The 15,845-nt window shown below is 40.2% G+C and overlaps 1 protein-coding gene across 1 annotated transcript; it reads left to right on the forward strand.

Moving 5' to 3' along the window:
* Positions 1 to 643: 643 nt before the first annotated feature.
* Positions 644 to 13,945, forward strand: LOC136700222 (CD209 antigen-like protein C). The gene is made up of 7 exons (XM_066675506.1): positions 644 to 671; positions 1,427 to 1,564; positions 2,087 to 2,176; positions 4,355 to 4,426; positions 7,562 to 7,719; positions 7,902 to 8,014; positions 12,929 to 13,945. Exons 1-7 carry the CDS (start codon positions 644 to 646, stop codon positions 13,080 to 13,082), a joined length of 753 nt encoding a protein of 250 aa, XP_066531603.1. The 3' UTR covers positions 13,083 to 13,945.
* Positions 13,946 to 15,845: the final 1,900 nt, after the last annotated feature.

Genomic DNA, 15,845 nt, shown 5'->3' on the forward strand with positions numbered 1-15,845 from the left:
ATGATTAGCTGTGCATTAGTGTATATCATCGCTGTCCAATTAAAAACAGCAACTTTATGGGAGGAGGTATAAACCTTCTTAACTTTCAGTGGAAGTCAAGGTAAAAAGATTTTACTCCAAAATATTTTGAAGCATTTCTATTGGACCATTCATCATGAAATTTTCACAAAATGTAAAGATCAGTTGCTGTGTTTAACTGACATAGTAAACTAAAAATGGAAAAAAATGGAGATATATGTTTTAAATTGGACTGTGACTGTATGTTGTACAAGCTACATTTACAGAAAACTTGGGACAGTTTCTTAAAAAATGCAATACAATCAAAAACTTTTATTTAAGTGAACAACATACGAAGAAAAGTTTTCAGTGTTTTCACTGACAAAAATAGTTGTATTTGGTAAATATAAAAACAAAAGCATGTGATGCCTGCAACATACTCAAAAAATGTTTGGACAGAAGTAATTTAAACTAAAAAGATTATACAAATAACACTATTGAGGAAAGTTTTAATATTAAAAGTTGAACAGGTAACAGGTCTTGTTCAGTGAAAAGATTTTTCATCATCTACCATTCAGAATGTAATGAAAAGATTCAGGAATCACTGCTGTCTGTGTGAACATCAAGCATTTTTTGAGAAACTGCCATGGTCACTCTAAACCCTAATGTTCAAAGTAATTAACTGGATTGAGTGATTCTAACTTAAAATATATTAAACATTCTCACTCATTTAAAGAATTAAATTAATTTTAACAAATGTTTTTCTCATTTTGTGTTTTTGACTGGAGCATAAAATCAAAAGCTTATACACAAACAGTTATTTGTTTGTTTGGATTCATAAACAAATAAAACAATAAGAAAATGGTTTTTCATTTTCTGCTTTTGGGTTCACAATTGAATATAAAAGAGCGAATGATACATGAATTCTGTTCCAGTATTTTATTGTTTGTTTGTTTTAAGTGTCTTGCAGGCATCAATTTGTAAAAGTGTTAATATGTAATAAACAAAATTATTTGTGTTTTTGTCTGTTAAATGAAAGTTTGGGTGAATCAGATTGTGTTTTTTTTTTTGTTGAATTTTACAAAATATTCCATCTTTTTGAAAATGATAAAAATATATATGATCATTTATCTGATCATCTGATCATGGTTTATCATTATCTAAAGGAAGTAAATTACATCCTGTAGCATGCTGACAATGCAGATGTACAGATAGAAAAGAAAAAGGAAGAAACAAAACCAGAAAACTAAGACTTGTGTCATTTTCTGTTAAATATATTTTCTACTTTTTAATTCTGATATGTCATTAACTTTATCAGTTTTTGATTAGAATTTAAAAGATAAAGAAGCAGTTTTCTTTTAAATTTCCTCTAGAACAAAGGGTTCATATAATTTTTGGGAGTTTGAAGTGACAGTGTGATTTTTCTCAGATGGTGGGGACCACACTTACTGGTCAGTGAGAGAGAGGAGTTCTCTTTGCTCTAGGGGCCTTCTGAAGTGTGTCGTACCTGTGCTCTCTCTCCTTCTGCTCTGTGCTTTGGTGGGTCTCTGTGCTGTGGGGGTCCTGTGTGAGTATTCAGAGTTTCACCCTCTAACGCTCTAACACTCTCTCTTCTGTGTTTTAAATATTCGCAGCACTGTCTGTTAAAAAAAAAAAACCCTGAATACTACAAGTGAAAAATTAAGATGTAAAGAAAGAACTTTAGAAGAACTAAACAAAACAGAAAAATAAACCTCTAAAAGTCTATGTAACAAAAAGTCAAAAGTAAAAAACAAACAAACTAACAAATAAATAAATAAATAAATAAATAATGGATGGATGGATGGATGAATGGATGGATGGATGGAGTGGATTTTGCAGTTCCACACACCACATCATTCACTCTTGGGTACTTAATTAACCAGCACTGATTCAAGCTTTCTAATTCTAATTCCTCTCATCACATAATGGTCCAGCAGGGGAAAATTAGCATTCAAAATTAATAATATTTTGGTGGGGGTTGAACAAATTTTTTTTTCACAGCACTGTTAATCCCATGTTTTGTCTCATTGTGTGATTTTCCTCTGGTGTTTTTTTCTTTAATGAACAGATTTCAATAAAGGAGTTTCGTTGGAAGCACTGAAGAAGGATATTTCCAGAGTTGCAAAAAGATTCTCAGAGCAGGAACACAATGCCAAAGGTACGTCTGAAGAGTCTTTACTTCCTGTTTTATGTTTTCCTGTTTGTTCATGGGTTTAATAGGGTATTAAACATGGACAGAATTTTGTGCACAGGGATGTGAAAGTAGTGAGAGTGAAGCTATGCTGTAGTCTGATGGGCACCTCTCCAGAAGTTGTGTACTACATAGGATTGGGTTGAAGATGATGTTTGAAATTCAGCTCTAGAGGTTTGGCGGTGTAATTGCAAAGCGATGCAGATGGTAACGCACAAGTATAAACGTTCACAATGGTATAGGATATAATGCTATTGGTATTGGTATTTTAGTGCAGTGCTGTAAACTTAATTGTACAAGGGGGAGCCCCAGGAGTACAAAAAAAAAGAAACCCAAATCTTACCTAGTGTTCCTAAATTAGTAAAAAATATGTTCTTGTGCTGAGAACACACCAAAGGCCAATGAAGTTAGAGCATTTCAGGGCTCAATAACTTGTTTCTAAATGCAGTTGTTTTTCACTGTTTAGTGGTTTTCTGACAATGTCCTTAATATCCACTGACTGTGACTCTCGACCTGTGGACTCTGCTGCTTTGTTGACCCTGTGGTCCATTTCCAAATACAGACATGCTAAAGCTGCTGTTATTTATAATGATTGTCAATCTTGGGACCCATTTTTGTTGGTTTCAATTTTGTTTTTATTTTTGTTTGTTTGTTTTTTTATGCTCTTTGTATTGCTCTGTTTGTCCTTTGATGTTCTTTGTTCTGTGTGCTAATTTTGTCAATGCTTTGGGCTTTTGAGAAGTGCTTTATAAATAAAATGTATTATTACATATGTTTTATAATTACAAACCTACACAAATATATCTCATGAACGATTCACATGTATTTCAGTTGAAATGTATAAATAGTAATGTCTAAAAAAATTACTACATTTTTTTAAAACATAAGACTAAAATATGTCATGAAAAAGTGACTGTGTGAGCCGAGGCGAGCAGAGTGGCAGTGAACTCAGGCTGTCCCTCTTTGTAATAGTTAGCTTCTGTTTTGAATTTCCTGCTCCAACTTATATAGTGTAACTGATATAGTGTTATACAGGGAATATTGTGTAAGTAAATAAAGAACTAAACTCACTGACCCAGCAGAGCACTTTGAGGAGGTTAACTGTGAGTTTAGAGTACCCTTGGAACCTTTCAGCAGAACTTAGTATTCTCCATATTGGAAATGTCAGTCTGGTGTTGAGGGGTGGCGCAACAGGTATTGTCGCAGTCACATAGCTCCAGGGGCCTGGAGGTTGTGGGTTCGATTCCCGCTCTGGGTGACTGTCCGGGTGTGTTCTCCCTGTGTCTGCATGGGTTTCCTCCGGGTGCTCCGGTTTCCTCCCACAGTCCACAAGCACACGTTGGTAGGTGGATTGGTGACTCAAAAAGTGTGTGAATGTGTGTCTGTGTTGCCCTGGGAAGGACTGACGCCCCCTCCAGTGTGTATTCCTGCCTTGCGCCCAATGCTCTGGACCCACCCCGAACCTGAATTGGATAAGCGGTTACAGATAATGAAAGAATGAATGAGTGTGGTGTTGATTCTCACTCTTTCTTAGAGGTTTTTTGGCTAAACATGTTGTTTATTTCAGTGGAGGAACATGTGAATTGTTGTGTTGTCCTGAATGTTTGGTAGTGGACTCCACCATCTTGCTCAGAGAAAGTTTTGTGGACAGTGTCCATCTCACTGGGGAAGGAAAAACTAATTAGGGAGGGTCCAAGTTTCCTGAGGGTGGGACTATCTGTTCTCCCATAAGTGAGAACAAGGTCTTGAGAACAGCAAAACAGAGCAAAGTGTGGCTTCTTTCTCTGCTCAGGACGCTGTAACTGCACCACATCTTCACACTGAGTCTTTTGATGCTATATAAATGTGTAAAATCTAGGATACTGGGATACACTTTTTTGAATTTTTTATTATTGAATTATAGAATTAAGAAGTAAGATAAAGGAATTATAATGAATTATAAGTAAATTAAAAGTAAATATTCATATCAAAACATAGAATCAGAACCCTTACAAATGGTACTATTTTCAGATTATAAATCAACAGCTTGGGAAACTAGTCATTATTTCAAAACCTCAAAATGAGAAAATAGATCCAGGAACAGTAAATACCTGCTGACGCTTTATTTCCAGGAAAAAGAAACATTGAAGGTCTTTTTTTCATTAGAAACAGAAAGGAAGTATGAAGAGCTGAAGGCTGATCACCGCAGGGTGGAGGGACTTCTTTCTCAGTGCAATGGTGAGATGCACAAACACGCCTCCACTTTAAACAATTCAAACATATTTCAGTTGACACTGTATTGTGGCATCACTGTGCTCCCTGGTCTGTGGGACCATTTGGGGGTAAAAAGAGACATTCATATGTCTGTTGTTTATATTCATTTTTGTGTGTTGTGTGTGATTATATCTGGCAACTTATGAAAACCCCAAGTTCAGTATCTCAGAAAATTATAATATTGTAAAAAGGTTCAATATTGAAGACACCTGGTGCCACACTCTAATCAGTTCATTAACTCAAAAAACCTGCAAAGGCCTTTAAATTGTCTCTCAGTCTAGTTCTGTAGGCTACACCATCATGGGGAAGACTGCTGACTTGACAGTTGTCCAAAAGACGACAACTGGCTCCTTACACAAGCAGGGCAAGACACAAAAGATCATTGTAAAGAGGCTGGCTGTTCACAGAGCTCTGTGTCCAAGCACATTAATAGAGAGGAGAAGGGAAGGAAAAAATGTGGTAGAAATGTGTACAAGCAATAGGGATAACCTGGAGAGGATTGTGAAACAAAACCCATTCAAAAATGTGGGGGAGATTCACAAAGACTGGACTGCAGCTGGGATCAGTGCTTCAAGAACCACCAACACACAGACGTATGCCAGAGATGGGTTTCAGCATCGCATTCCTTTTGTCAAGCCACTCTTGAACAAGAGACAGTGTCAGAAGCGTCTCACTATGTTCTCTGATGAAAGTAAATTTTGCGTTTCCTTTGGAAATCAACATCCCAGAGTCTGGAGGAAGAGAGGAGAGGCACAGAACCCACATTGCATGAGGTCCAGTGTAAAGTTTCCACAGTAAGTGATGGTTTGGGGTGCCAAGTCATCTGCTGGTGTTGGTCCACTGTGTTTTCTGAGGTCCAAGGTCAACGCAGCCGTCTACCAGGAAGTTTTAGAGCACTTCATGCTTCCTGCTGCTGACCAACTTTATGGAGATGCAGATTTCATTTTCCAGCTGGCCTTGGCACCTGCACACAGTGCCAAAGCTACCAGTACCTGGTTTAAGGATCATGGTCTCCCTGTTCTTAATTGGCCAGCAACCCCCCTGACCTTAACCTCATAGAAAACCTATGAGGTATTGTGAGGACAAAGATGCAATACACTAGACCCAACAATGCAGAAGAGCTGAGGGCCACTATCAGAGCAACCTGGGTTCTCATAACACCTGAGCAGTGCCAAAGACTGCTCCGCTCCATGCCACGCTGCATTGCTGCAGTAATTCAGGCAAAAGGAGCCCCAACTTAGTATTGAGTGTTGTACATGTTAACACTTTTCATGTTGATACTTTTACGTTGGCTAGCATTTCTAAAAAGCATTTTTTCTATTGGTCTTAAGTAATATACAAATTTTCTGAGATACTGAATTTGGGGTTTTCATTAGTTGTCAGTTATAATCATCAATTTAAAAGCAGTGTCAGGACTGAAGTAGGCAGACACACATGTAATAACACAAAAGATTTTATTGATAACAAAAGACAAACAGACAGACACAACAAGATACTTAAACAAAGAAAGACAGAGAGAGAGACTTGGACAAAGTTACCATATAGCGAGAGCTAAACAGAGACCGGGACAAGGAGAACTAAACAGACAAACCTAGACAGAGGGACCTGAAAAGAGACCTAAACAGAGAGAGCTAAACCAAACAAGTACATGAAGCACAAGGAAGGAACAGACAGACCAGACTAACATTCAAAGGGAAGCAAATCAAAGTGAGGAACAGACGAGACAAACAGACTTGTGACAGACAATTAGAAAACTAGACGAACCGAGGAATGGGATGATCAAGCAACAAACAAGACAGACAGACTGGAGTGAGCAAAACAAATGTCCAACAAACAAGCACAGACACAAAGGGACTTATATACACACTAAGACACCGGAGACCGATAATGAGAAGGCAGGATTAAAAATGAGACACAGATGGGGACACAAGAACCAAAATGAACAGAACCATGTGCAACAGCACATGGTGGGGAACACAGACATGACAGGACCAGGGCATGACAAGAAATAAAAACTTGAAATATGTCAGTCTGTGTGTAATGAATGGGTATAATATACAAGTTTCACTTTCTGAATGGAATTATTGAAATTAATCAACTTTTTCATGATATTCTAATTTTATGCCCAGCACCTGTACTTCCTTAAAAAGCAGAGTTTAAAACCTGGCATGTGACTCACCCATCATGTGCCACAGTATTTAAGGAGAAATCTATAATAAGGACAGCAAGCATTTAAAATGGGTACTACAGTCTGAACAATGGAGAGAAAAAGAATGTATCATAAGCAACCTATTTACACAGAAAAGTGGGCATCAATTCACTAAAATATATGCTAGTGAAAGGCAAAAAAGTGAAAAAGCTTCCAAAGTTTACAATTTTCATATTTGACTTTCCATTTCCACCTTAAATGTTTCACTAGAAGAGGCTGAGGTTATCTTCCTTATCAGTGTTACCCTTCCTTATCAAATGTCATTTTAAGAGGCAGATGTGTAAAAGGCTCGGGCTGGGGCTGGGGCTGGGGCTGGAGTAAGGTTGCCTGCTAAACCACGCAACCACTAGAGGGAGACATAGAAACACTATTCCTTAATTTGAGGCAATCAGCTCCACCTGAGCCACTCCTTTTTAAAGGAAACTAACAACAATGCTCAGTCTTGGGTTTCTCTTTCAGAGTGCTACAGAGGTCTATCTGGTAAAGCCCCTTGAGTTTTCTCCTGGGTCCCCCTTCTCTTTGCCTTTAGGTTCTCCCTCAGTCCTTTCCCATTGAGCTTGCCTCTAAGGGTTTCTCTCGCTTTCCTTTTAACTCTTTCTTTTCTTGTAATTAAAAAAAATAAATGAATAAAGGGCAGTATTGTGGCAGAGCAACTAGTGTCATAGTCACACAGCTCCAGGGACCTGGAGGTCATGTGTTCAAGTCCTGCACCATTTATCCTGCACACTGTAGGGTTACATATGAATAAACTAAATGTTGTGATTAACATCATGGACAGATATGATTAATTGAAGTACATTGTTTAAAAAACCATAATCGGACACCTTTTATCGGACAACCATCAATATACTTTGATGGTTAATATTTTGTTGTTAAAATCATTTCACCAGAAACTTGTCAGGAATGTGCACAGTTAGAAGAAAGATGGCTGTCATTTGGGGTAAAGTCTTACTACTTCTCCAATAATATACTGAACTGGGAGATGAGTCGGGATGATTGCACTAAGAAAGGAGGACATCTGGTTATAATCACCAGCAATGAGGAGCAGGTGAGTCTGGGTCCTGACTTATATATATATATATATTAATACATGTGTCTTGTCCTGTAGAAGCTTGTTTATAGAACATTAAAATATAAATCACTGCACCCAGAGCATGTCAGAGGACTCCAGCACAGTGGAGTGTAGTAAAAACCTGAAATGATGCCTCTCTGTGCTTCTTTACACCTTAGGATTTTCTGTCTTCAAAGTCTGGAGACTCACGCTGGATTGGGCTGAATGATTTGGAGACGGAGGGACAGTGGATGTGGGTGAACAACCAGTCCCTCGCTGAGACTGGAGTATCGTAAGAACTGTGTTGTCACACACCTCTCATATCATTTCCATAAAGCATACGGATTAGTATTTCACATCCCAGTAAATGAATATCTGCAGACTGGAGTGCTGTGTGTTTACCTGTTTTACGGTGATGAAAAAAGTCTCAAATTAAATCCTTAGCACAGTTATCAGAGAAATATTTAAAAATGCATGTACTTTTTTATAACAGGTTTTTAAACTTGTACAGTTCTCAGTATGAAATATATCCTGTGATTTCTGATACATTTAGAAGGAAGTGAAGAAATATTAATATATCAGTTCAGATCAATATTCTAACACTAATATCATGGCAGCCCTAATCTTAATGACTAACATAAACCCTGTGTATTCAGATTGGACAGAGGAAAGAGCAAAATAAACTTAGTTTGCATGTGTAGAAGTCTGCTATTAAAACCAGTACATTACAATATCACATCCGGTCAGGACATATTTTAATCACATTTATATTTCACACACAATAATAATCATACATAAAGTAAGATGTAAAATATCCTATGCCAGTCCATTACAGCTTCACATAAGGCCCGTCCCATTCTCTTCCAACCTGCAGTCACAACATTCCTGCATCATCTACCTTTGGCTATTTAAGTCCTAACCCAAACCATTGGGGTTGCTGTCTATGATTCATTCAGCAACCAGCTACACCAACACTTACTCACTGAACCCAGCCCTTGTGTACCCAAAGTCACTGCATCACTAGCACTTCACAGGGGTCATCAGTTAGGCATCTTTTCTAGTCAGTGTTTTGCTGAATTAAGCCCACAACAACTCCAGAAGGCTCAGCCATTCTTCAACAACTGTAAATCCACACTGGCCTCACTGGTAACTAAGGCTATACCTAGCCCCACTAGCACCGTTAATGCATGATCAGTGCCACCAGTTCCATGTGAACTTTATGTAATATATCACCTACAGCCTCAATAACACGACGCAGCACCTGACTCACCTGTCTTGTCCTCCTCATACCTATAACACATTTACTGTATGTTTCCACAGCTACTCTGTACTCTTCTTATCCACAACCACTGACTAGAGTTTTCAGCCCCTGATCCCGAACTGCACAAGCAGGGATGTGGCAGACTTGGCCTATTGACTTATTCCCATTAGTCTTACCTGTGCCTGCCATCCACATTCCCTCACCTCAGCTGCTAAGTCTGCATACTTCTGTTCAAGGCATACAGTTTATTTATATTATATTTTACCATGCACTTATTTACCACGTTTTAATTTAAAACAAAAAACCCGCAGACATACAGCAAGTAAAAGGTTTGTCTGTGTCTTTTCCTCTGTGTGGTCCTTATCTCCATCTGGTTTGTGGTGATGCTATAATCACTGACATTGGAATAATGGATGGTTCAAGTCAGCAGAAGCAATCTTACGTTACATATTTAATGTTGTAATCTTTCGTAAACTAATTGTTAAAACACTCCATTTGCACATTTCATGCAACAACTACATCATTGGGAAATTTTTAGTGCCTATTAAAAATTCAGGGCGATATTCAGGGTGTCGATACATACTGTCCATACAGTGCAATCCAATACAATGCAAAACCATAAGTACGGAGGGGGTGTGGGAGAGAGACACTGCAATTTAAAGTGTATTTGTGCTGTAAACGGTAACTGGATGTAACCATGATATAAACAGGATATGTGTAGACAGTACACTCATTTTCAGTCCAACAGACCAGTGTTTGCGTGAAGAAGTGTGTGTGTGTGTGTGTGTGTGTGTGTGTGTGCTCCTTCAGTCCAGTCTCAGTCTCTAGGTGTTCAGGAGTCTGACAGCATGTGGGAAGTAGCTGTTACGGAGTCTGGATGTGAGGGCTCGAATGCTTCGATACCTTTTTCCAGATGGCAGTAGGTTGAAGAGTGTGTGTGAAGGGTGTGTGTGATCTCCCACAAGGCTGAGTGCTTTGTGGGTGCAGCGAGTGGTGTAGATGTCTGTGATGGACGGAAGAGACACACCGATAATCTTCTCAGCTGTCCTCACGATCCGCTGGAGGGACTTGCGAACTGCCACAGTGCAGTTTCCAAACCAGACAGTAATGCAGCTGGTCATGATGCTCTCGATGACTCCTCTGTAGAAAGTGGTGAGGATTGGAGGGGGGTGATGAGCCTTCTTCAGCCTTCGCAGAAAGTAGAGGCGTTGCTGGGCTTTCTTTTTGATGTTACTGGTATTAGTGGACCAGGTGAGATCATCCGCTAGGTGAACACAGCAGAGTTGTCGATGTTCAGCGGTAAGTCTACAACCATCTCTTTGGTTTTGTCCACGTTCAGAGACAGGTTGTTGACTTCACACCAGTCAGTCAGCCGCTGCACCTCCTCTCTGTATGCTGACTCGTCGTTCTTCCTGATGAGACCCACCGCAGTCGTGTCTTGATGATATGATTTGAGCTGTGCATCGCTGCACAGTCATGGCTCAGCAGTGTGAACAGCAGTGGACTGAGCACGTAGCCCTGGGGGGCTCCAGTGTTCAGTGTGATGGTGCTGGAGGTGTTCCTACCGATCCGGACTGACTGAGGTCTCCCAGTCAGGAAGTCCAGGATCCAGTTGCAGAGAGAAGTGTTGAGGCCCAGTATATTCAGCTTCCCGATCAGGTGCTGAGGAATGATGATGTTGAATGCTGAGCTGAAATCTATGAACAGCATTTGGGCATATGTGTCTTTCTTGTCCAGGTGGGTGAGTGCCAGGTGGAGCGTAGTGGATATGGCATCGTCCGTTGAACGGTTAGGACGATACGCGAACTGTAGAGGGTCCAGTGTGGGGGTAAGTACGGTTTTGATGTGCCTCATGACGAGCCTCTTGAAGCACTATGTGATGGCAGGTGTGAGTGCAACTGGACGATAGTCATTGAGGCAGGACACAGAAGAATTCTTAGGCACCGGGATTATGGTGGTGTTCTTGAAGCATGTTGGAACAACGGCGCTGCTAAGAGAGATGTTGAAGACATCAGTGAAGACATCAGCAAGCTGGTCTGCACATTCTCTGAGCACTCTGCCAGGAATGTTGTCTGGTCCAGCAGCTTTCCGCGGGTCAACTCTGCATAGAGTTTTCCTCACGTTGGCTGCAGTAAAAGAACCTGGTCGCTGGGAGAACGCCGTTACGTTGTTCTGTGCCTCAAACCGTGTGTAGAAATGGTTCAGCACGTCTGGTAGGGAAGCATCTCCGTCACCACAAGCAGGTGGTGTAGTCTTGTAGCTGGTGATGCTCTGGATGCCCTGCCACATGCTCCGAGTGTCTCTACTGCTCTGGAAGTGGCTATGAATGATCTGGCCGTGTGCACGCTTTGCCTCTCTGATAGCTCTGGAGCATTTGGTCCTCGCTGTTCTCAGGGCCGCCTTATCGCCTGATTTAAAAGCAACGTCTCTAGCCTTCAGCAGCGCACGCACCTCTGCATTCATCCACGGCTTCTGGTTGGAGCGGATGGTGATGGTCTTGGAGATGGTCACATCATCGATGCACTTCTCTATGTAGCTGGTCACTGATGATGCGTACTCCTCCAGGTTGATTGTGTTGCTGTAAGTTGCAGCCTCTCTGAACATGTCCCAGTCAATGCACTCGAAACAGTCCTGAAGAGTAGCGCTCCCACAGCGCTTGTTTTGTGTTTGCATCGGGAGGAATATAGATTGTGATTATGTAAATAACAGAGAATTCTCGAGGTAAATAAAAAGGTCTACATCTCACAGCCACAAACTCCACTAACGATGAACAATAAGCAGAGACCAGCACAGAGTTCTTACACCATTCAGTGTTGATATAGACACATAATCCACCACCGCGAGTCTTGCCGCATAGCGCTGGCTCTCTGTCGGCTCGAAATGCGGCTAGCCCATCTAGCTGAATGGCAGCATTGGGAATACTGTCGCTGAGCCATGTCTCTGTAAAAACAAAAACACAGCAGTCTGTATTCTCTCCGTGTAGCTTGCTGAAGTTTGATATAGTCCAGTTTATTATCCAGCGAGCAGACATTAGAGAGAAAGGGAGAAGGGATAGCCTGCCAGCTCGGGTTAGCTCTTAGCCTAGCATGGATCCCCCCTTGCTTGCCGTGCTTCTGTCTGCTCTCACACCGCTTGCGTCATCTCCTTCCAGGGCCGCTGGCATCAGAAAACGTCGAGGCTTAATAAGGTTCCACAGCGTCTCCTGGAGGTCATCACTGATACTGTATATTTCCTGTTTGCTATATTGAAGCAGTGTCTGGCGGTGATATATACGTACTGCAGGTGTTCCTGCGTCCATATATTATAAATAAAATGAAAAAAAAAAAAAGTTTTTTAAACAAACAAAAACCCGCTTGGTCCCGGAGCGGCCGCTGCACGTGTGTTGATGCGCATGCCGCCAGCTCAAACCATATATCACATATATAGTCACACAGCTCCAGGGACCTGGAGGTTGTGGGTTCACGTCCCACTCCGGGTGACTTTTTGTGAGGAGTTTGGTGTGTTCTCCCTGTGTCCGCGCGTGGGTTTCCTCCCACGGTCCAAAAACACGTGTAAGTGTGTTGCCCTGAGAAGGACTGACGCCCCGTCCAGGGTGTGTTCCTGCTTTGTGCCCAATGATTTTGGGTAGACTCCGGACCCACTGTGACCCTCAACTGGATAAGGGTTACAGACAATGAATGTATTGCAGAATTAATCCTCATTTCATCTTCTCTCACAACTCTATGATGTCGGGGGTACAGTGAGTGTAAAACAATGAGCAGTTGTAGTTCAATTAAAAGCTTCTTATCAGTCATCTACCTATTGGCTCACTCATTTACACACTCTTGCCCCTCTAATCACTCTCACTCTTACATGCACTCACTCACTCACAGTAAACACACTGCTCCATTCTCTGTTCTGTACTCAGCATTAGTGAGTGATATTGTTGTTTTCTAATTTGTGTAGATTCTGGCTTAAGAGACCGAACGACATTGATGAACCTGACAACTTTAGACTGGAGGATCCTTCAGGAGAGAACTGTGCTTTGCTGTTAAGTGAATATGCAGCATGGTGCGATGCACCCTGCCGTCAAAGGAAAAAATACATCTGTGAGAAATAAAATACTCTTCCTTAAATAAAACCATTGAGCTCATTCTGCGATGTGTCCGAAAGTTTGTAGACACCCCGTGAATTCAGCTATGTAAAGCTTCACAGCTATAATCAAACCACTGAATAATATTTAAAAACACCACTGAACAATAGAAATGAATGCTTTGGAACAGTTGCACATGCCAAGCAAGGGCTGTGCAAATATAAAGCACCTCTGCACTGGACTGTGGAACTATTCCCTGAACAGATGGAACCCCATTCAGTACATTGAGGGTGAGCTGGAGTGATATTTGTGATCCATAGTTAATCACCCAACAGATCCATCAATCAACCGTCCACTCAGAACCTGACCTCACTACTGCTCTCATGGCTGAATGCTGTTGTTTACACACTTTTGGACACAATGTTCCTGTAAAAATGATGCAGATGAAAAGACATGTTTGAAATGTATTCTAACAAAAATAATGCAAGAATTTATAATATGTAATATATTCATAAAGATTTTTAAGCCTTTCTGTGTACAGTCCTTTAGGTTCAAAGTGGGAGAGGTTCTGAAGTTGAGGCACTTGCCAGACCTCTGCCACTAGAGGGTGGCATGTTATTGTTGACCAGTTTTTCAAATGTTTATTAAAATACAGCTGTGACATCTGGACTATGTCTCTAATGAATATTTGTATGATTAACAAGTGTGTTTCCTTGGGGTCTGGAGTGTGTTTAAATGTACGGGAAACTGTTTTTTTTTTTTTTTGTACAGTAAAAGACGGCATGTTTTGACTGACTGTACAGTCCACAAATGGAAATAAAGGTCATTCATCAGTCTGAGATATTATGATGTCACAAAACCGAGATTAGAACAGAGGATGTTTAAATGTCTCTGTTTTAAACACCCAATAAACAAATAATTATGGCTTTATTTTGTGATTCATAAAAACACATATCCTACTACAGTTGTGGCCTTTCAGCTTCTGACGGTTCCTGCATTCAGACGGTTTTTTAGAAGGTGAGATTTTCCATAAATTTGAGTGCTGGTTGGTTGTTTGAGCTGTCTGTTGCTAAAAGGGTTGCACCTATTAGACTCATTAGTGTATGCAGTATTGTGTTGATGATGGTGTTGGATAAAGTTTCTCTGTTCTAAATTTTTAAACTACAGTAATAGAAAAATGGAAATGAAGGAAATAAAAGGGAACAATGAAGTAAAAGTAAAAAGGAACAGATGCAACAGAAGAAAAAGAAAAGGAAAGGAAAAGTTGAAGTATACGTGTAGAATAGCTTAATTAGTAACGATAAGGTAAGCTGATGATGACATGTGAGTTTGGGTAAACAGTGCCCTATTTTTGCTTAAAACTGTAAGACATGAATCACAGCCATTGTGTGAAAGTAAGATTTGAGTTATTGTGGAATAGGAATATATTGAAATAGTGAGAAGCCCTGGGCCCAGTGGCAGTTTGTTAAAATTTACATAAGGTTAAAAATGTTGAAAGTGATGTGTGTGTGTAAGCGCTGTTGGGGGTTGTTGGATGAGATGTATATGTGTGTGTGCTTAGTGAGTTAAGAAAAAAAAGGAGTGTCTTGCTGTGTATGTGTGTGTCTCAGTGTGAGTATATCTTACCCCTCCCTTCCTCATCCTATATCTTTGCCCCTCAGTCTGTAACTATGTGTGTGTGTATGGTCAGCTGAAAGAGTTATGTTTGTGAGTGCTGAGTGCAGGTGGGGGAATGGCCACACCCCTCCCTTCTTTTGGTCCATCATGAGAGCGTGGGCAGACCTGGTCTCTCCCTTGGAGCCATACATTTTCTGTGGGTGTGTTTAGAGAAAGTGGGCAAAGTACGCTTCTGCCCAGTGTCAGAGAGAGAAAGAGTGAAGAAAGTGTTTAGAGAAAGTGGGGAAATGTGATGAAGAATGAGAGATTTAGAAATTAATAGGGAAAGAAATTTGTAATGGTAAAATTTATGAGCTTCATTCAAGGACAGTTATTGTAAATTATTTCATTTGTTTATTTATAATGGAAATGAGCCTTGAACAGAAGACGTTTTTAAATTAAAAAATAAAATGTAAAATTAAATGAGCGTTCTGGGAGACTGTAAATTAAGAAAACAATAGAAAATGAGCTCCAGAAAGACGTTTTTAGATGCTGAGAATAGGAAAAAGGAGAATTTTTTATTTGAAGTCTCCATATGTTGTCTTTTATCTGGAGAAAAAAAAGAGATCCCGGGTCTAATTTTCCCTCATTTCGATGAAGCTTTGAGGTTTTACACTTTGCTTTGATTGGGGGGTATCCTCTGGCAAGTGTGTAAGGCCTAAGTTTCACTCTTGAAAAAGAGAGAGATGGCAGGACTTTGATTTGTGATGTACTGATAAAAGCCACGTTGATTTGGTTTAAATAGAAAATAATAGTTATTTGGACAAATTAAAAATATAAATGTATAAAAATATTTATGTATTGTGCTGTGCAGGGGGTTGGAGCTCCTGAGATTGTGTGCATTTGAACTGAGTTTTTCAGTGGGTGTGGTGCATGTATGGAGTTGTATGTGAGCACAGCTGAGATAAAAGTATATAAACTAAAATAAAAGGGAAATATAGGATAAATTAAACATAGTGGGTGAGAGTGAATTGGTGGAGCAATAATTTGTTTGGATTCTCTTTGAATGCAATAGTTTGATAAAATTGAGGCACATTGTATGGGGTAATTGTTTTTGGCCAGTGGAACTGGATGATGGCCTTATATAGAGAGAGCTGCCACAAGATGAAATTTGGAGGGGCTAGAATTAATAGA

Source organism: Hoplias malabaricus, chromosome 6 (assembly GCF_029633855.1).
Source record: "Hoplias malabaricus isolate fHopMal1 chromosome 6, fHopMal1.hap1, whole genome shotgun sequence".
NCBI classification, from domain to species: domain Eukaryota; kingdom Metazoa; phylum Chordata; class Actinopteri; order Characiformes; family Erythrinidae; genus Hoplias; species Hoplias malabaricus.